Source organism: Vanessa cardui, chromosome 19, assembly GCF_905220365.1.
Source record: "Vanessa cardui chromosome 19, ilVanCard2.1, whole genome shotgun sequence".
NCBI lineage: Eukaryota > Metazoa > Arthropoda > Insecta > Lepidoptera > Nymphalidae > Vanessa > Vanessa cardui.
In genome coordinates this window covers 5,776,552-5,800,387 of record NC_061141.1, presented here as the reverse complement: position 1 = coordinate 5,800,387, position 23,836 = coordinate 5,776,552, and the positions used below count along the sequence as shown (strand labels likewise).

Genomic DNA, 23,836 nt, shown 5'->3' with positions numbered 1-23,836 from the left:
TTGAGTCATTCATTTTTAAAATCTTAAAACCAGATCTGCAACAACCTTTACAAAATTTTCTAGATGCTATGACTAATACGAGTACCAACTTAACCTCAGAAATATTGTTTAATACATTACTACTAAATTCTTCTAGATAAATAATATATTTACGAAACAAATAAATTTTAAATAAGTAATATAATTATTATTTCACTTCAGTCTTATGTAACAACTACAATAATAAATCATGTCTCTTAGTTATCGCTGTGATAACGACGTCACAGTACAGTGTCTATTTGTAAATTGTAAATCATTGAGTCAAAAGGATCTTACGAACGTCATTGATACACAACATTTTATTTTCGCCCCTTTTAAGAAGTACACCTGTATCCCGAGACGTATAAAAAGCGTCCTTGGGACTATTGTTGATTCGAGGGTTTGCGCGCCAAGTGGCTGCCAAAATCGGCGCACGCGGCGATGCGCGGGAAACGAAGCGTCAGTCGTGTAAAGTCGGCAAGCGCGCGCGCACGCCACCGTGTTTTAGGTTAGAATTGGCGCGGTTTCGCTGGCCAGGTGCACTCGCCGCCCCCGCTCGCACGCCGCGCTCCGTCTCTCTCTCGCTACCTGACAGCTGTTTTCTCTCGGGAGATTATTAGTCAGATGTTTCTGTGAACCAGTCGGTGCTCACCTGACGCGATACTATGGCAGCGGGCGGACGTACACCCAAGCAACGGAGGTTCGAGATAGCTTCTAGTATGGCTCTGAGGACTGCAAATACTCCAAGAAGGAGACGAGGTAGCTGCAAGTGTTTATTTGGAGCCCCGGATAGAGACGAAACAAGGCGTCTCATGGCGGAACAGTACGCTAGAGATAGAAAAAGATTCATCCGTCGATTCAACTTTGACGTCGAAACAGAATGCTCATATAAGGGGAGCAAATTGGACTCGCCTGTTAAGTTTTGTGAGGGAGATAAGGAAAATGGGAGTCCTAGGACGGGAGCAGAGGCGTTAGCGTGTGTTGAAAACACTGATCTCCGGATGCTGGGGTCGCCATCGAGGCGCAGTGCCGGAAGCTCGCCAAGAACCCCGTCGAAGACTCCCCGAACTCCGAAGACTCCTCGTGCATCAAGGACTCCGAGGACCCCGCGTACTCCAGCGTCTAGAAGACAATTGCAAATGACAGGTTAGTACTGACACTGAAATAGCATTACATTATATATAGAATCGATATTAGTCACAAGTATGCGTATTTTTTCATTCTTTCATCTCATTAAATAACCTTATATATGAATAATATAACTATTAATAAACTACTTTCGCTTCTGCGTGCAGTGTTTTACGTATGTGTGAATTATGAGTACAAAATAAGATACATTTTTGCCGAACACAGGCGATATAGATGACTTATTAAATGATAGTTGTAGATGTTAAAAATACAGATAATATAAAGTGCAAATAGAAATAAAAAACCCGGTAAAATACGCAGATGGACAGTTCGTTCCCGCGCTTCTCTTCATTTGTATTCGAGGCGTATCCGTATATCTTTAAGCTGATCGGCCTATTGTCAGCTTATGAGGTCACATTAGGTTAAACATGCTCGCCGTAACTTGTTTGATTTGATAAACCAATATCGATCATTAATATTACACAATTATTCTCAACACGTGCATACTTATTTCACCGATGATTTAAATAATATATCATAAGCATTGTCGCCTTATCTATATTGTAATGTAATGAAATAATCTTTTAAGTAATAAAGTGAACAAATTGTCAGGGTCAAAAGGTTCGATTCCCGAGTCAGCTAAGCGTTAAGCGACAGGGGAAACTTTACGCTTACATGAATGTGAACAGAATGGCTTTGGTGTTCAACATTATATTATTATAAAACACAATTAGGTATATAGAACTTTTTGTTAATTATTTAAATATCTAAATTTGTTTTTTTTTTTTATAATGTGATATATTTCGTTGATATGGATTAATAAATAATTGACCAAAATATTAGTATTAAAATTCAAATAGGTATTAAATAAATCATACATCTAAGGATAATTATAGTCGCGTTTTAATTGAAATTGTTATTATATTTTTATTTAATTTAAAGTTGTTTAATAGCCACGATTAATTTATCTTATTATAATAATAATTAAAGAATTAAAAAAAGGTTTTAGTTGTAAGCATTTAAAATAATTATTCATGTTATACTCTGTATAATATATTTTTAGCTTAGATCAAGTCTAAATCTAGCACATAACACGGATATCATGAGCGTAGTTCAATGATCCTGACGAGATATGCATCTGTGGCTAGCATTTAAATAAATCTAAGGTCTGGGTTACCTGCTGTTTGCGCAAGTGCAAGGGGAGGCGAGTAAACTTTGCGTAAATAATGATAATAATCATTATTGTTTATGTACGTGATCGCTTTCATCGCTGTTTCGATTAAATCTACAACCAAATATATACAAAACTAGCTCTGCCCGCATACTTGTACGCGTTTGGATTTAACAAAAAAAAATTATTGTCGCCTAAGTTATTCCTTATTATATCAATTATCTGTCAGTGAAAGTTCCGTCAAAATTGGTCCAGCCGTTTCAGAGATTAGCTGGAACAAACAGACAGACCGAAATACAAAAATTGTAAAAAATGTTATTATGGTATATGTACCGTGTATACATACCATATGCATTGAGTAAAAAGGGCTATCTTGATATTACAAACAGACACTCCAATTTTATTATATTATATGTATGTATAGATATACAATCCGATATTAATGTTAAAACCAAATCAAGATTTACGAATTAAAAAGCCACGTGTTACCAAATGCGTTTATTATGTATTTTCTTTTATATATTTAAATCTATTTTCTATCTATTGTATAATCTTATAATATACGTGAAACGAATATATGATTTGTCTTTACAGGAAGGAAGTAGCTCTTTCCTAATTTCTATGTGATTATTTAAATACATTTGTACATTTGATATTCATACCATGACCGTCCAAATACGACTCATGGCTAAGGGTCATCGCTCCGTTACGTCATTTCAGTCCACACCATTAAATTTTTTTGTACCACCTTCTAATTCCCAGCTTCACTTACAGCCGTCAAAATTTTTTCATCGGTTACTGCTTAATTACTTGTTTGCCGAACGACTTTCTTAAAGGATCGTATTTAAGACTTGTGCGTTGAGTCCGGCTTCTCGTGATGACAAAAAAACCCATAGATCAAAGAGGGTATCATTACTCGAGTTTAATGACAGAACAGATTCCTCACAAGTTATGGCATCGGTTAATGAACTCGTTCCTATGATATTTAGAGTACTGTTACGATTAGTTTTGTAAGAAAATGTATTTGATATCATTATTAGCAATCTTCAATAACCACTTGGTAAAAATCATACATTATTTTAGACATTAAAGTAGCATCATTTAAAGAAACTTTTTTTTTTAATGGCAAAGGCAGCAACTGTCAACTAAGTTTTTTTTTTTTAATTGATATTATTTTCGACTAAAAACATAAACAATTTTAAAAATCGAACGTCCTCATGATTGTAATGGCTTAGTTCAATGTATACCGCATTGTTCACAGACCGTACGAAGGAGCTTGTATTTTAAATGTCTTCGCCCCGTTTCCTATTTCCAATGCAGCGTAAATAATGTTATATAATAGTCTATTCAGAGTTGATTTGAGAGCGTGCATCGAGGTCGTTGTACCGCGCCGAGACGAATGCGGCATCTCCGTTCTTGTATCTTAGGTCTAACTTAAAGCTGTCTATACCAAGTTATAGATAACTTAGTGCTTGAATATTTGTATCAGGTTTTTATTACGTCTTTGAATATAGTTTTTTTAAATAAATCATAAGATTAAAACATTCATCTATCTGACAGGTTTGCATCATGTGTTGCTTGAAACAAAATTAATAACGCGATTTATAATACCAGTGGTAAAAATATTATAAGTGTTACTAATAATAACCATGACTTATTGCTTTTTAGTAACTTATCCTCTTCATAATAAGAGGGTTAATTTTTCATTAAAATATTTCAAATCAAGACCGAAATGTAATATAAGCAATATCAACTTTTGATTGAATTCCATTTTTGAAAATTTTCATTTACTTGACGTCTATGATTTTTTTTTCAAAGTAGGTTCTATATGTATTTTTATACGTGTAAGTTAAAGTACAGCAATCTCATCTAGAAGTAACTAGTTCATGTCGTGACGATGAGGGATACCGCAATTCAATACGTGACTGTGACGAAGAAAACACGTGTGAACAGTTTAAATCATTTCGAAATACTTCTACAATACATAAAAATAACATGTGCTTCCTATGTGCACGCAAAAACTACAACTACTACTTTTACAGTCTGCTATTATCAATTTTAAGACATAATAAATTTTCTTTTGATAGGATTTTTATTCTATGTAATAAGAATAACTAAATAAAAAATAGCTGTGTATATATTTGTATGTATGTACTTACATGTCAGTAAAAAAGAATTTGCGTTTCTATGTAATAAGAATAACTAAATAAAAAATAGCTGTGTATATATTTGTATATACATGTCAGTAAAAAAGTATTGCAACTCACAGACGCATTAACTAGTTTCGAATATTTTATTAAACCATTTTTTATATTCTAGACTTCATATCAGAGCGTTGACTCTGTTTTTTTTTTAATTTTCGAATAGTATCAGATGCATGCTTAAATTAGTAAATATAAAATGAGTTTTTATAACAAATAATTTATAAATATGACGATTTCAAAAGTTCAGCGACCGAATGTTATAATATTAATAAACATCGCTAATAATGTGTTTTTTTTTTGGGGTTTCTTTAATTCTTTCGATCTTTTATTTTCTATATTAAGAAAACATTATAATACTAAACTCGAATAATTAAAACAAATTAAATATTTGACGATGCAAGCATTGCGTATTTTTTACAAATATTTCATTTTATAATAATTAATAAGGCATAATACTATTTTCTTTGCCCATTTAGATTTATGGGGATTTATTTAAAAAAAAAACATGGAATTATTTGTTACCATATCAAAATTAGAACAGTTAAACATTCGAGTTATCATTTTCTTTTATAACCTATATTCCGATAAAATCTAGACAACAAGACGACGAACATTAGGGTAACCAAACATTTGATATTTTTTTTGATAAAGATTTTCAGTGATTGTTATTATAAAATGCGATTGTCTTACAATAATAAAAAAATAATAATTAAATTGTCGTTACAAAATTCCTGAAATTTTGTTTGGGTTTATGGCTGAAACTTAAATTATTTATAATTGATAGTTATACCAAAAACAATATATCTGTCAAGATTATAAGAATAAATTATCGTTTCAATTTTTAGTTATTTTTTAAAAATGGAACAATATTCATGAACAAGAGCTAAATATACAGCATAAATAAAAAATATAATGTTTCATTGGCTAAAGTATTTGAATAATTTCTTTCAAATTCGGTGGGAAAGCAAAAAATTGCGAGATATTTATGAGCAGGAATTCTACATATCTTAAACATATTTAAAATATCGAATGTATTTTTTTTTATTTAGAGAGTCAGGACAAAGTCTTAATCTTTTTGATAAGTTCCGTGGCGATCAATTTACATATATTTTTAATTATGAACAATAAAATTTGTCCTAATTAAACAATAATATTGTACAACTCGCCTAAGCGCCAAAACTTGAATATCCAATAGTTGCATTACAGAGTTAATATTTGACACGATAAGGATAGTAGGTTACATTCCGATGGGGGCAAATAAAGGCTTGGCCACTTGACACCGATCACCTTGCTGAAATACTACAAGTTGATTAAGTATTTTTTTTGTATTTACAAAATGTGTGTTTTTTTGTGTTAAACAAATATTTTTCTCTGACTTATGTATTAAATTTTCGGGTTACATAATGTCATACTTATTGTTAAAACATAAAAGTCTTCTTAAAAATAACAGAATATATTAGTACTGTAAAACAACGAAAGTGACTATCTGGGATTTGCCCACTGTTGGGCTAAGAGAGGAGGCTCCCTTTTAAGACAAAGTTTGAAGCTAAGTCCACCATATTGTTCAGTGAATACAAAAATGGAAAATTTCATTGAAATTAGGCAATGCCAGTTTCCTCAGAATGTCTTTCTTCAACGCTTAGCGCGAGATTAATCTATTTCTAATTCTAAACACTGGGCCATATTGGCTAAGTGTTAATTGTTAGGCAATATATATTTTTACTTTCATTCTGTTGTCAGTATCTACGTTCTGAACAGCTTGTTGTTACAATATTATTATAATTCTTAACTTGGTGGTAGGGCTTTGTGCAAGCCCGTCTGGGTAGGTACCACTAACTCATCAGTTATTCTACCCCAAGTAACAGTACTCAGTATTGTTGTATTCCGGTTTGAAGGGTGAGTGAGCCAGTGTAACTACAGGCACGAGGGACATAACATCTTAGTTCCCAAGGTTGGTGGCACATTGACGATGTAATGAATAGTTAATGTTTCTTACAGCTTCATTGTCTATGGGTGATGGTGACCAGTTACCATCAAGTGGCCTAATGCTCGTCCGCCAACCTATGCCATAAAAAAATCTGAAGAGCTTTGAAGTTTTGTCATTTCATTCTGATATTAATTGCACCTTTTGTTCTAATTATAATTTTATTTAAACGTATTCGGAAATATCGTTTATGGTAAATAACCAACATCGCCTATAGCCATATATTTGATACGTTAACTATTAAACATTTGAAACAAAAACTCGCATGATTCACATCACAGGTTCGATCTTGTCCATGGCATGAGTCATTTTGAGTCAGGTGTGGTCACTGGTCACTCATTACGGTTAAGTGACGTAATTATTAGTTATTGATGGGTTATAGCCTTGGTTTGTTATACATATAAGATTAGTATTGTAGGTACTATCATTCTCTTATTTTTATTTAATTTTTATAATTAATTTGTGTCTTGCATAATGAACTGAGATGGCCCAATGGGAATGCTTGGATTTTAAACGAATATGATGATTAGAATGCAAATAATGCTTTTGTATACTTGAATACGTGACTCCATAATAGAGGAAAATATGTGTGTATGTGTTGCAATATTGATTTACAAAATTCCCCTATATATGTGTGCATGCTCTCACTGGATAAAGCTTCGTAGAAACAGTAGCAGAAGAAGCTATAAAGAAACAGGGATATATAAATGTAGAATGACAAAGTTGTTATATGTCTGTCTGTATGTCTTAAAGTTGTTGAGTACAACCTACGTAATGGTTTAGTTTACGCGAATTATTACAAGTGTTGCCAACATTTTCTTTTAAAGAGTAACATAGTACCCTTAATTTTATTACAAATTCAATGAATTAAGCTATACTCGTCGAAATGTTTTATTTCAAATTAAATGCCGGGCAATATCCTTTTGGGAGGAAGGCTGGGAGCTTATTTAAGGAGATTACTCTAATGCGGGTTAGTCAATACACGTCATCTCACGAGCATAAGATAAATTCAAATTCAAGCATATGCAAAGTGCTTGATTTTATGACTTCATTGTTGTGGTGCTTCGCTGAGGTTGTGGTGGATTTTTTTTTCGTAATTAATTCTGGAGTTGATAAACATCACAGCGATTGTTTTTCTAGCTTAAAGACTACTCGTCAGCTTGATGACCACAGATAATATACATTTTAATTCAGCATTCTCAATGTGTATTAAAAAAAAGTATTGACATGAAGGTTAATGTAAAATGGTATTTTAAATAATATAATATACTATGTTAGTGAGAATTTTTTTCGGTTTCACGTCTTAACTACTCAACCGATCATTATGAAGTTTTGCATGTACGTTGTCAGGGGTAGAAAAAGGATAAAGGGTACCTAACACCTGTCCCCTATCCCGAGCGCGGGAGTTGACTATTATTAATTCTTTTTGCATATTCATATATATACTTTTTTGTGAAAAAAATTGTGATTTAAGTAAAAAATAACATACATTTTTAATAGTTAATATTTGGTCTAGTAACACTTCAATTTTATAAGGTCAATAATCTCTGAGGTCTAAATCCCAATGAAATAGAAATAGACTGACGGACAGACGGTCGCTTCCTTGTATTGTTCTATTGTTTCCTCCTTGCCGAGTTCGTGCTCATTTTATACATTTATAACCTACTAATATGTAGTGTATAATTGAAATAAGGTGGCCCACCTACGTCAGTAGTTGAAAACTTGAATCTTAACCAAAAACCTTGCTTCAAATCCAAGTGCAACTGATTTCCATACTTCCATTTTGTGTTCAGCGTTGAATCTTAATAGAAATCTTCCATATAATATTTGTATATATAATCTGCATTGGACTGTTCTAATTACAGTATAACCTCATATCTGTTTTCTTAAATGGAAATGGCTGTGGGGCTTTTACAGGCTGTTACTTTACTACGAATGGCCTAAATTACTAAGCCGAGGTTTTTCCCTTAGTCGTTATTCATGCTCTTTTTACTACAAATTTGTGAAATGATATTGTAATAAAAATAAGCTGTTACTTGCACTTCAAAATTTAAATGCAACGGTATGGAACCAACTTTAAACAAAAAAAAAAAAAAAACATTTATATTCCGTTGTGACGTCAGCCGGAACGATCACGGGCCGTGACGGGAGGGAGACCGCCGTGGTCTATGGGAGAATTTAAAATGAACCTATTTGGTATAATTTTTGAATGTTTAAAGGAGGTTTATGGCTATTTAAAAAAAACTTTAAACGTTTTAGTTTTTAGTACACAACATGTTTGAATCGAATAGTATTTTGTTAGTGTATGTTTTTATTTTATGTTTTATGCTAAGGACATATTGTTATTTATTGCAAATGATTTCAGGATGACTTAGTTCTTTTGTTATATTTACTTTTTTAATGAATGCAACGAGGCATGCAACAAGGAGGATGCATGCACCAACAGATCATTTGACACCTCTTTAATGGCGTACCTCCCTCCCTCCTGGGTTAAAGAGGATTGACCTTTCAATTCGACTTTTTTTTTATCAAAACACGTTTTGGCAACTCTGTTGCACACAGCGTATAGAATTGTAATGTATTCTAAATTTAAATTTCGACATCTGATGTAGATTAATTCACTTTAAATTATATTAAAACGATTATGTAGTTAACCACCGGAAACGATATTATAAATAATCTGTAGAATTTCTTCGAAAATTTTCATTATACCAACAGCGAACAGAATAAAATTTGAAATATTCCAATTTTGAAAATTTCTTCACGCGATAGCTTACATATATTAAAGTCACATTATAAAAAAGACCCTAAAGGGCTAGTAACAAAGTCGAAAGTAGCGCGGATTAAAATTTATACAAAGAGTTTCATTATGATACGCAGAATAATGTAGTAGCATTGTCAGCCATTTTGTTTCATCTGACAGCCCGCTATTCATTACCTTCTGTTGACTGATAAGTTGCGTGTCATGCCTTTTAAAGGAAGCAATGAAATGCTGATTATCAACTTAATAAATATAATCTGAAAGATTGAAGTATTACAATTGGCGATTTACGTGTGGAACTTTGGATATGAAAGCCGCATTTTGCATTGATTTCTGTAGACACTTCGTCATTTAAAAATAAAACTGTATGAAGTATAAAGTATAAAAACGTACTAATATAATTTTTATAGTAATGATTAAGTTCCAAATTAAATTATTAATTATCAAAATATTTTCCATAATGTATGATTGGTATATCATTGCATTAACGTGATAAGTAATTCTTTAAAGTTATTTATTGTGTCATTCTCACAATTGTACTCAAGAAATATGTTAACTTTTGATTTTGACGGAAATCGTTGTATTACAATTTCGCAAATGACATATAAATGTGCAAATATTTTGCAACCTTTTTTACTCGAGTGTGCATAATGCAATAAGCACGGGCCGGTGAATGACCGCCCGTGCCCTGATAACGTCTGCTTTGGGCTTATCCGATAACAAACAAACTCACGGTATAGTTTTATGTGCATAGTTTTCTGTGTTAGTTAAAGTATGAGACACTGATTTGAGAAAGAAAAAAATTACAGCAATTCTATTTTTGATATATTGATATAGACTATACATAACATAATACAGATAAAAAATGCAATTTGACATTTGATGGAATATTTTTTTAATTATGGCAATCTTATTAACTTTTTTTAATGGCCCTTAAAATAGTGGCAAAGGACATTCTTGAACACAATATGAAGGCGAAAAAGACTATACAGTTTTTTATTTACTTTTTCATGTACATGGCCAAGTATTAACAGTTGTACTTACTAATATACTCTTTTAGCTATTTAATTTGTCAATCGATCATCAATGTTTGTAATGGTTTTATAAAATCTGTGGATTAAAAATTCAAAACCGGTATATAATGAAAAATATCTTGATCGTTAAAATAATTATGCAGTTAATTGTTTATTGAGCTTTATGGAACAAGCCATTATCTATTTAAACGATATAATTTATTTATGTATTTTATGAAACTTAAACTTTACGTAATCTACTGAAATATAAACATTTTAGTATGCTTTTATTATAAATTAAACAAAATATCATCTCCAGTGAAGTATAACAACAGCTTGTAAATTTCGCACTGCTGGGATAAGGCCTCCTCTTCCATTAGGCAGAGAGTTTTCAACATATTCCATCACGCTGTTCCAATGCAGCTTGGTGGAATGCACATGTGGCAGAATTTCGATGGACGCGTTCTTACCACTGGGCCATCTCAGCTCTCATTTCCAATAGCAAACAATAAATGTATTTCATATATAGATTTTGTTATATATAAATATATGTGATTATGCCCTTACAATTAATCCTCGACGTCCAAATATTTAAATTTATTTGGATTTCAATTTTAATATAGGCTGGGTTTGACAATTTAAACTCTTAATTTATTGACTGTGTATTTAACAACACAACTTTTTTCTCAAATCAATCGAAATTTAAAAAAGCTTTGATTGCAAAGACATTTTGAACACATTGTGATACATTGAATCCGCCATTGTATTAACCAGAACCAAAATGTCAGCTAAATATAATAATTACGCTGAATTTCATTATTATCGATTTAGTAGAACTGATTAAAAATTCGCAGCGATGTAAGAAGTCACTTCTCACTTCACTCGTTCTTCACTCACACTTATCATGATAAATGTAACCAATACACGCCATTTTGCTGATCGAACGTACCACTGAATTTTAGGTGCTACATTTTTATTTATAACAATTAATATTAAAACGTGAGGAAACCTGCATGTATCCGACAGTCAGCCTTTTAATATGTAAACGTTATAGTTGATATGTTTTTTATGGTATATATGTTGGTCACCATCACTCATAGACAATGACGCTGTAAGAAATATTAACAATTCCTTACATCGTCAATGTGCCACCAACCTTGGGAACTAAGATGTTATGTCCCTTGTGCCTGTAGTTACACTATATATAAGTCGATATATTTGCTAGTATACAAGAATAAGTGCACGTACGATGTACATACTGTACCGCTAATCGTACATTTATATGTATATATATTTGCAATACTATTGACATTCTTTAATTCACAAGTTCCTTAACCTATAACGGTATATACAGGCTCTGTTGATAAACAAATGTTCAATATTTCGTTTTTGCCATAAAGAAAATATATTTCGCGATTTGTATTTTAATTGTCTGTGGTATAATGTGTTTTTTTTATTAAGTCTATATGTTAAAATCTATTTTAAAATGAATTTATATATCAATACTATTTTTAAACATTGTATAATATTTATTTTTATAACTCAATTCGATAAAATTTAATAGGTGATGTAAAAATATATTTATTGTTTTTATTATAAAACTGATGAAGTCGCTTTTATCGTATATTTCGTTCATAAAGTAAAATCTAAGTACATAAGTAAGTATATAGATGTAATATTAAATACCTGAGCTTAACGCATATGTATCTATTGATATATTCTATAATGTTGCCACTTACAATATATAATAATGCATTTATTTAAATAAATAAATAAATTACACTAAACAAAAGGCAAAGTAAACTTTTTCTTGTTAGTCTGTTTTTCTTTCCGAATCAGGGTTACTTTTATCTTGATAATCAATAAGTAAGTGTGATACTTGTATATAGAATTAATAAATAAATAGTTGATACAGATTATATTGATCTTGGTCATAGGCTCGAAAACAATTTGAATATAGAACGACTTCGTTGTTTTATAAGCTAGTCACGTGATCGAAGAGCTTGTCAATAATGCCAATCAATAGAGGCGTGTAAATAAAAGTATTCTAACATGCAAATCCCAATATGGCATGACCAGCAGCAATCTTCAGGCCCTCATTAAATTACAATCGTAATTTACGAAATGATTTGTGGTTAACATCGCTCAAGGCACTTCTTGGAAGGCGAGTGAACCCTTGCTTCGAGGAATCTAACGACTTACTCTAAATTAAATGTAACGTAATACCCGAATTGAATACAGATTAAAAAAAAAACCTTTTTTTTTTTGTTCGAAATGATTAAGTTATGTGTTGAAGGCGTATGTTTATATGGTTGTTGCTTGTAAACAATTCGGAAAAGTATGATGCGACTTCAAATTTATTTTTAAATATAAAACGACGATCTTTTAATACTAACTATAAAAAGCATACGCATTAGGGATTAAAAATGGTTTTAGGAAAACAACAATTAAAAGGATTCATAAGTCCTTTTTATTGTTGTTTTTTTTTCTCATTTATAATTTGATTTATGTTATTTTAATATGCCTGCCTGCATGTAGTTAATGCCAGGGATCACAATCTAAATTTAAATTTGAAAATTAAAAACAAAAATTTATCCTGAAGCATAGTTTGAACGCCAAATACAAAATTATAAACCGCATTTGAAAATTCAGCATTAATTGAACTTGGACTGAACCTACGGTCTTCGGTGTATCCTCTGCCAAATAAAAAAAGCCTGTAAACATCTCCAGGTCAAAAGCCTCTGCTTTGTTACGAAGATATATTAGGAATATCCTTGTACCTCTATTCGATTCTGCATACAGGTCCCACAACTTCTCTAAACACTAAAATCAAACTTTGTTTTTAAGAATTATAGAATATAGACAAAGGTAAATCAATTTACAGTCTAGACTTTTATAGCATACCTATAAAAAATCAATAGGAATTCAATTTAAAAAGTTATTAAAAATCACCGCTTTCAGTATTGTAATTAAAAAAATATATAATTTATTAAAACTTACCTCTTATTATTAAAAACTACCTTAAAAATATAATTATAAAAATCTTGTCGAGTAATTTACGATAACATCTCCATTTTTCAAAAGTTAAATAGAACTCGAAAAGGTTTTTTATAATGTAAACACGAAATTAAATTAAATCCATTCCCATGCACAGATAATAATAACCAAATATGTGGAGCGTACAAAATTAAATTTCGAAATTCAAATAAAAACATCGGTAAACCACAATGTGTCTTTTAAAAAAAACCTTATTTCTACCAACAATGTTGCAGCGTAACTCAGGTAGCGGGGCTCAATAAAATACCTTCATGTATCTTAATATTTTTTTCTTCGCTTTTTTACGCCATGTCAGACACCGGGGCTTGGAACAGGTTACGTGCTGTCTCGCTCTGACCAGGTTAGATAGTTTATTTGTTCCTTTAATCAAATAGACCTTGTAATTGTTTTCTTCGTGTTCGCTGTTAAATTATAATGCAATATATAATGCGGGGGAAATTATAAATGTCCTATTGTGTACTTATTCACTAATACACAAAGGTACTTTACATTTGACTGGTTTAAATTTTAGAGTAAAATAGTTTTACTTTACTAAACTAAATGAAGGCAAAGAATCGAGAAGACTAGCGCGGATTGATTGATTGCATTATGACTAAAACATAGTTCATTAATTACTTATTAAATACTTATTATTATATGTTCCAAACCTTCTCCTCAAAGGGAGAGGAGGCCTTTAGCCCAGCAGTGGGAATTTACAGGCTGTTGTTGTTGTTGTAATTACTTGAACCTAAGTTCAAGTTAACTTAACTTGTACGAAATATGCCTTTACCAAAAAAAAACAACAGACTAACAATGAAATTCTGGTACAGACTGTAACTTATATAAAATCTCAGTTCGACACGTGTTAAAAAATCCATACAATACAAGCCCTTTAATATATAATAACTTAACAATAAAATGCATGTATTATGTAAATATATTGTTACAAGCATTCACTCAGCGTACCCACGATGGATCACATATCAACAATACGTGTAAATCAAAGACGCGTTGATTCCGATAAGATAAACATAAAACCAGCGGCGAATCAAAGTGAGAAATACTCAAAGCTTACGCATCCTTACATTACAAAAGCTACAACTTTTGTCGTGCACTTATCTACATATGTTTGGCACAAAAATCAACCTTATAGTGTTGTGTTAAGAGTTAATTCTAAATAAAATGTGTTTACAGATAATACTGTGTGGTGATGTTATCGGATAGGAAAATTGCAATAGTTTGCAAATGTTACCATGTCGTTAAAGTAAATACTGATTTATTTGCCACAGATGTAAATACTTTATGCGGAAAATTTATTTCTATCTATTTTTGTAAACATTGCAATGTTTTTTATTTTTAATTTCATTTTAAAAATGGAATAATCTTTGCCTAAAATAGTATAGTACAATCGATAATAAGTTCTTATATTTTTAAATAAAACCTCTTTAGTGTTTTCTTAATAAAATATAATGCATTCCCAATAATATGCATAAATATTCGCATCGAAATAATATAAGTGTTCAGGTTCTTGCGATATACGGCGATATCAGAATTCCGTCATGCAAATTACATGACACAAAATTATAGACAACTTGTGTGTATACGATATTTGCAAATGTACATGACAGCTAAGTAAACAGTACGACGTTAATTAAAATTCACGAAATGACATTGAGATAATAAGCAACCTGAGTCAGTCTGCGACATCGCCTGTGTTTGTTAGGGGAGGATTGATCTATTTGCAACACTAAATTCTTTTAAATAATTTCGAACGTTACTCAAGATACCAATTGAGAAATCGTTGGCGGTAGTTGCAAATAATATTTTCTTTTGTTCTTCAAATAGACAAATGCCACCTTAGTCTACCCGTGGCCACGAACGCTGTAAAGTGCTCGAAACGTCGGGATGTCCAAAATAATTAATATACGCGATTAAAATCCGCAATAACTAGTTTTATTTAAATGTGTAATAATCGCGAAAATTTAAGTCAAAACTAAATTCTTTTCTTTACCACTGGCAACATCTATACAAAAAATCATGACTTTTTATTTTTGTAATTAGCTGTCCCCATGGATCGGTTGTTAGGTGTTAAGTCTGGTTCAAGACTCCTTCCGATGATTATTTATATATCTAGATAGTGTATTACAAATTAAAATAACAACTGTATTGGTACGTATCGTATTCCACCACGCTGCTCCAATGTAAACCTACATTGGAGCAGCGTGGTGGATGTGCATGCACATGTGGCAGAATTTCGTTGAAATTAGACAAATGAATTTCCTTCACCGCCGAACATGAGATGAATTATAATATAAATTAAGCACATTAAATTCCGTGGTGCTTGCCTGGTTTTAAACCCGCAATCATCGGTTAAGATGCACGCGTTCTAACCACTGATCCATCTCTGCTCACCCTTCCTTCATCGGTTTCTTTCACATTTATTATATTAACTTTGATTGCAATCCCTTAATATAAGACCTTTTTTATATACTGATCCCTAAAAACAAAATGTCAAATACATAAGCAATTAATCGACGAAGATTGTGATCAGAGTTGTAAAATTTTACGAGTTTTTATTGACAGTTATCATTATTTATAAGGTTGTAAAGATAAAAATAATAAACATTTCGTATTGATGTTTAATGCAATAGGTGTATATATTTAAGAAGTATTCAAATATTTTTACTAATTAGGTATTCAAAAATATAATTAAAATTCGCATAAATTAATATGTTAAAAAAAATGCATCGGTCCTTTATCCAATCGATTTGAAATTTAAATTCCATTTTTAAAATAAAACCATCGCTTCATTTTAAAATAGGTCATAAGGTGTATATAGGTTATATGTGTATCTTGCAAAATATAAAAACTTCTTTATATTTAAAATTTGAACGCCTACCCTTATTCTATTGTTTATTTTATTCTGTATTTAAATTTTGCTAAACTTTTTCTTTTTTTTTCAGATTACTGGACGTTAAGAAAACATTCGGATTCAGCGTCGAGTGACAAAGAAAATTAATTTAAATTTAAATAAAAAAAAATATTGATATATGACATATCATGTTCTAAATTATTAGAGAGAACCAATTTATTAAATATTTAATATAATAAGTGTAGTGTAGGTCTTTACTGATTTCATACAAAATGCATTAATAAACATTAAGTAGTTTGCTTGGCGTTTCTGTTAAATATAAGTAATTAAATAAATAATGAATGTATTTAAAAATATTTTGTAATAATTCTGAAGAAATCTACTATGAACTATGCTTAAAATAGTTTGTATTGCAAAAATATTAGGCATAAAATTAAAAAAAAAAGATTTACATTTGTAGTTTAGAGGCTAACAATGTACTAATTTGGAATATGGAAAATTTTCAAGTAAAATTGTTTATATAATTATATATTGAATATTATAAATTTACATTAACGAAAATATGCAAGATTTATGATGAAGTCCATTAGAACTAGAAAAATAATTAAGTTCCCTTTATGTAGAATCTAGTCTGTGATCTCTGCAATAATATTTTTTTAACTTTGCGTGAAACTTGAATAGGTATAAGATATCGTAAACCTATGAGAACATATTAAAGCTTCCTAATAATTTCTTAGTTTTAAGTTATTTTATGTTTAAGTTCTTTTTTATATAATAAATCAATTGACACAGATAAAATTATTTATATTATCTGTGGTCACAACTTCATGTAATAAATCCGAAAGAAATTGAATTTTCGTTTCTTTTCTTTGTTATTATAATTATCATTTAATATATTTTATTAATGTAATACATAATATGAAATAATCCACCGTTATCATGCCTTAGGCAATATGAACCACCGAATATTTAATCTTAAATATAAAAGTGGCACTTAGCAAATCTTGTCTTGTGCAGGGTTACCATTTCACGAAGTTATAATTGCAATATAAGAAAATTAAAACGATTTCATCCCGAGGTTTTTTATTTTGTAAGTGGCCTGTACTCTCAGATTAATAATGAATTATTCTAAAATAATCCAATGTGTGAGGCCAAATCTTAATTGAATTAGGTGAAATAAATAAAATTTTATAAGGAAAAACTAAATGTTGTAATACGCTTTTTAAGAATAATAAATCATTTTAATAATTATTATTTGTTTGTTTAATTCGTCAATAGCTCAACCTACCTACCTACCTTTAGCCAATGATGGTTTACTTTTTAATATGACTAAATTTTTTGTGTAATAAAACCTTTTAGTTGAGTAACATAAGAAAATATATCTGATATTTACTAACATTCGATAAAATTGAATTAAAAAATTAAAAGTTGACAGTAATTTAGAAACCAAGAACACTTATACATTATTAAAAGTATTGATAGATTCAATGATAAATCGAATTTAATTTAAAGAGTTATGGTGAACATGAAATAAGAATACCGTTCGTCCTTTGTCATGGATTGCTTGAAAAAAAAGTAAAACTTGGCGGGAACGCGTGAGTCACGAAGTGAAGAGGGATTCCGTTCCCAATGATTCATAACTTAGTTAGGGTTACTATATAAATTCCTAAATTTACAGCCGAAGAGAAAAATATCCCTATACTTACCTATTGTATTAGTTTTACTTCATGTACTATCTAATAATTTTCGTGTGTAATATAGTGTAGGACGTTGTGTGACATATATTTTCTTGTATTAAAAAAACAAGAATTTTTTTCGATTTTATTATGTTAGTATTTTAAATATATTATGTAGCTGGTTAGTGTATAAAAAAACAAAAATAGATTATTAATATTTCAAATCCAACGCCTACATAAAACATCTTAGCAATTCCACGGATCGTCTTAAGATAATACTGTGCATGAAAAAAACGTAAGGCGTTTCGTAATCACATTATATCAATAATTATTAATCAGTCACATTATAATATAATATTGACAAAGAATTCAAACACATTAAAATATTACGTTTTACTATTATTGTCAATATATCCATTAAAATTGGTTTCAAATAACTTTCTTTATTTTAAAGTTTTGCCCTAAAAAATATTTATCTATTTTGTTATTATCTTAACAAGTTAAATGTCGCTTAATTAGTTAAATATTTAATAAAATTAATAAATTTACCATTGAACTTTAAATAACTTTAAGTAACCAAATTACTAATAATCTACAAAAATCCCAGATGAACGCTGCTGCGCCTATACAACAAGCAGTAGCAATTAAATGAATCATCTTTATGCTATAAGAAAGTTTAAGGCGTTCAGAATTTTCATATTAAATTTGATGAAAATAATAAGAATAACGTTTTTTAATTCACATATTTAAGACACTACATCACAAATAGATAAAGAACGTGAAAGATTATTAAATAAAACAATAGAAAAATATTAGATTTGTTTTATTGTTTTCAATTCAACAACAAAACCGTTGAATATCTCAATAAATTATTGTGACTGAATCAAGAATATTTAGGAATCGCTTTCATCATCATCTTCTACCAGCGAACACTGATCTTGGAGAAATGTTCTTCTTTCTTTGAATGGTTCCACCTAAAATATAAAAAGGAAAAATTAATTAATATTCCAAACAGACACTATCATTTTTGGAACACTAAAATGGTACAATAATTTTGAAATAAGAAACAAATCAATTCACAGATGAAAAAAACTATTGAACCTCTTTACTACAAACAAAACTACATTTATAAAAAATATAAATTTAAAATGACTACCTTTCATTTACACTAACAAAGACTAGATTCTATTAATTTGTGTTTTTAATTCCACAATAGAAGCCGTGTCCTATTCGCAAAGCGTGTCTTGCCGGGAATGAGGTAGATTTAATCCCGGGCAGCTTTTATAGGGGAGGTATCGCGCATATTTTACGCGCATCGATCAATACACCCCCACATGTTGGGACCAACACACAGGACAATATTGGTAATCCAATTTTTTACATATTAAACACATGTCTCGAACATTTAGCCAGCGAAATTATGATTACTCCATAATAGGCTTGGATATTCTGTCGTAATTATATGTACTTAGTAATCATGATATTTTAAGACGTTGAGAATTTAAAAATGGAATAAAATAATTGTTAGTTTTTACGAGGGTATTTTTGTTATAGTTGATATGAAGTTAAATGCTTTTTTAATTTTTGTCTTAGTCAACAAACAAAAATTTTAAAAAATGTAATCAATATAACGTTCTATTGCCAGTTACCAGTGCCAGACTAACTACTGTCAAAATTTGTATTTCTTTGTGGTATGACAAAATTGATTTACCTGCATAGGTAAATGTTATTGTAAATTCATATTTTATTTACAATTGCATAACATGAGTGGTATTATTTTTTAAATACCAGAACTATTTTAAAATGATTGTGTGATTCGGTGCTTGCAAAGATATGAAAATAGTTTCATATTTAATCATGAGGCTGTTTTTATCACTTCCATAAACCTGCATGACATAAACAGAATGGAATACTAAGTAATAAGTTTTAATAAATTCTATCTTAATTTTAAAAGAGGTAATCCAAATGTATAATGTATGTTTTTCTTAAGTCTTGCATTCAAAATAATAGTTTCACTCATACCCTAAAGTTATTAATAAGAATAGTAATGACATGACATTTAATATTATTTAATCTGTAAAACAAACAAAAACAATCTACATGCGTCGCTCGCAACAAGTTGCTATCGTAATTGGAGCCAATGTTGGTGATGCAGGCCAATCATAGGAACCCTAGCTCTCTATAAATGTATTTCGTTGTAGGGTGGTCTGTCTGGGGAGGTGAACACCACCCAAACCTGGATATTGATCTGCACTGTAGTAATAAATATAGGCACATAGAAATAAAAAATAAAACAAGAACATTATTCTTAAACTAAAATGTACCTATACCAATTGATTTATTCATAGCGTTTTTATATATTTTTGTAGATAAACAAAGAGTTCACACAAAATAATTTTGATTGAAACAAACAGATGTGTAAAAATACTGGTACCATTTCTTTAAAAAAATAAAGTACACCAGATTATACACACCTTGAGTTTTAATTAAATAATGAAACCTGCATACAAAATATTTTATATTATCATTATAGTGTAATCGATTTTATTATTAAATGGATAATGCATATGTATATTTTAATTATTTCACAACGTGACCTAAAATTAACCTAACTTAGGATTCCTAAGCATCAATTGAATTCTAAAAACATAATTGTCAGTCATATCTTTTCAAACAATTATAATAACATATTTCATTGTCTACTTCTATTTATTAATTTCAACGAGATAACACAAAATATTTTCAATCCAATAAGAAATATTGCTGTAAATTATGCTACGAATAAACGAACGAATAAATTAAATGACAATAATACGAATTAAAATTTTCAAAGCATATCGTTAAAATATTTCTGAATACAGAAATTTAAATCAAGTTTTCTGTCCAACAAAGAGTCTCGTGTATCACCCGTGCCAGCTCACAATGAGATTTAGCAAAAAGTTTAACAATTGCCCAATTAGGAGTTATTTTAAAACCATTTATATGCAAAATGTATAAAATTGACATTTAAAAACGACGTCATTGCATGCACCATTGTTGACGAATTTAATTATTTATTCAAAAACGTATTTTAAGAACTTATATATACCTATAATGTCTAGATATTGAAAGAGGTAAAATAATACATACATTAACAGCCTATTTTCCTTCTGCTTGGCTAAGGAACCCTTTTGAGGAGAAGGCTTGGAACGTATTCCATCACACTATTCCAATGCGGGTTGAAAACACGTGTGAAAGAATTTCGATGAAATTAGACATATACAGGTTTCCTCGCGATGTTTTCCTTCAACGCCTAGAACGAGATGAATTATAAACACAAATTAAGCATGTGAGTATTCAGTGTATACTATATAGGTATACATATATATTATTTGTTTAAAGTGCAGGGATTCCTTAAATGATAGGTATTCCAGGTGGAAAATATTTTTCTCTCTTTGTTTCGTTAATAGTCAACAGAATAAAGGCACTAATCTATCAGTATATGTGTTAACGATGCTACGGACATTAATATATCTTACAGTGCCAATTATTATTGGCGATGGTGACCACTTACCATAATTTGGCCCATTTCTATGTATGTATGCTTACTATATAAACAACAATAATACATCACTATTAAGGATAAAAATAAACATAATATAATTGGGTATGATTAAAGCCAGTTTATATGTTACCAACACATTACTATACTTACTTGCAAAGAAATAAACATTAATGAAATAAAACGAAATGCTGAGCAAAATGTTATTAAAGGTAACTAAGAAACCCTTTGACAGTGAGCTATGAAGCAGCGTGATGATTAGCTACGAAACTGCTTTTGCTTTTTATAGTCAGAGTAAGAAAACCCTTCGTCAGATTTCAAATTCATTCTTTTATCAAGTCTTAAACACTTAGTACCTTTTGAACCTAAAAATCAAATCATTGCGACGCAATACGTCATTCTCAATCGGTAAATCAGATTTTCGCTCATACTGAGCACACGAAAATAGATCTTAAGGTGACGAACCTTTTCTTATCTCGACAGAACATACAATACGAATATAGCAAAATTCAATGAGAATCTTCAAGCTAGGTTCAATTATGTTTGACCACCTAGCTTTCTAATGCCGTTTCGAGCTGTAGTTAATTAATATCCGAAATAAGTAATCCTTAATTTTCGTAAATATATTTATTGTTTATAACATTTATTGGATATACTTCCGAAAAGCCCATACCTCTGATTGACCTGAATTTTGGTATGTATATGTATTTTGTGACGCTGATAATGAATATGATAACCAAAATACCCGCAAATTTTATTTTCAAGGTCAAATCTAAAGAAATACAAAAAAATGGATTTATGTTTTTCAAGCATATTATAATATGAAATACATATCCATACAAAAATTCAGGTCGATCAGAGGCATACCTCTGATCGACCTGAAAGCCCATAGGCTTTTCGGAACTACACCCCAATTATTTTCTAACTATTATGAAATTATTATAATTATATCTACTAATATGAAGACTACAATGATATTTTGTATGTCGAACGTCTTAACAATTTTCTATAAACCGAAAAAACAATAATAAATTATAAGGAGTAAAACCGCCTGTCATAATATGTATACATATAAAGTTGAAATTAAATTTGAAAGTCTTTTCATCTGCACAAAAACGTTTAATTAAGTATTATCAAATATGGGGTTAGATGTATGAATGATGAGCGCATGCGCCGCAGAACGTTTTTGATTGGCTATTGTTTGTTGCAGCTTGTCTGTGCATCTGGTGCATTGTGTACATCTTAAATGTTATTTTATTTATATATTTTTGACTTATGAAATCGAAATTTTCAAAACCAGCTTGTATACTACGCGTAGCAACGAATTCATTATTCGTACATTTTATTCATGTATTAAATTAAAAAAATATCAGAAAATTGTTATATACGTTTTTTTTCAAACGTTCATTTTTTGAACTTTATCAAATAAACATTGCAGAAAAACGAAAAAATGCATAATCATGATGCTAATTCTAATTATTATTTTCTATTACATACACATAAATAATTTATTTGATTTAACCGTATGAATTAAATTAATTAATTGTTTTTTATTATTTAGTATACATATATATAAAATTAAGTTTTCACTGCACAGGTAAATTACACAGTTTTATTAAACTAACATTGTCGGTAACTAACATAACGGTGTCAGATTTTGTACTTAAAATAAATGAAAACACAAACAGCTTAAAGCTGAGCTCAAAATTTTACATGAGCGTTTCATTTCTGCATTTGAGATTCACAATGAATGTAAATAAACATAATTTAATATTATATATTTATAGTCATATATTTTAAGTTTTCTCTCAACCAGCTTTTATATAATAAAATTTATAATAAATTACATATTTACTCTTGTATGTCTTTAGTCTTATAACAGATGGCGCTACAAACACCCCATCAACTTTTGCTTCTCACTACGAGATGTCTCTAAAATACTTGTGCTTTAAACTATAACTTCACTGAATTATAACCAAAATATAAGAATATGCTATTGTGAGGAATTATGAGTAATTATTTGACACGATTAAATTAAATTTAAAGAACCGACAAGAAACTCAGTGGATGCCCCATTTCCAACATTCTAAACTACCAAAACATAGAAAAAATTCATTCGAAAAAAGTTACAGTGTTGTAAAGGCTTTTTTTTATTTGTGTTTGAAATTTATTCGTTGTTAAAGGCATTAAGATATTTCACCATAGAACAACCTAAAGAAGAATGAATTGACTAGGAAACCAGATTAGCCATACCATTAGTATACCATAGAAATAAAAATATAAAATAAAAGTTTGTTTTTTTTTTTGTATTTAAATATAATTTGGAGTAGAACGGCTCCGAGTAAGTTAACAATAGCAAGTTTATAAACTGACAGTGATATATCAGTTCTTTTTTAGACCACAAATACGAAGTACGAACGGACATCCGGGCA

General features: G+C 30.1%; 1 protein-coding gene across 1 annotated transcript; it reads left to right on the top strand.

Moving 5' to 3' along the window:
• Positions 1 to 326: 326 nt before the first annotated feature.
• On the top strand, positions 327 to 17,040 carry LOC124537933. Its single transcript, XM_047114896.1, has 2 exons — positions 327 to 1,164; positions 16,279 to 17,040. Exons 1-2 carry the CDS (start codon positions 684 to 686, stop codon positions 16,332 to 16,334), a joined length of 537 nt encoding a protein of 178 aa, XP_046970852.1. The 5' UTR covers positions 327 to 683; the 3' UTR covers positions 16,335 to 17,040.
• Positions 17,041 to 23,836: the final 6,796 nt, after the last annotated feature.

Excerpts from the sequence above, each read along its gene's own strand:
- LOC124537933 (XM_047114896.1), top strand. The coding sequence starts at position 684 with ATGGCAGCGGGCGGACGTACACCCAAGCAACGGAGGTTCGAGATAGCT. Across the intron at positions 1,165-16,278 it reads AAGACAATTGCAAATGACAG|ATTACTGGACGTTAAGAAAA; the intron begins GTTAGTACTGAC and ends TTTTTTTTTCAG.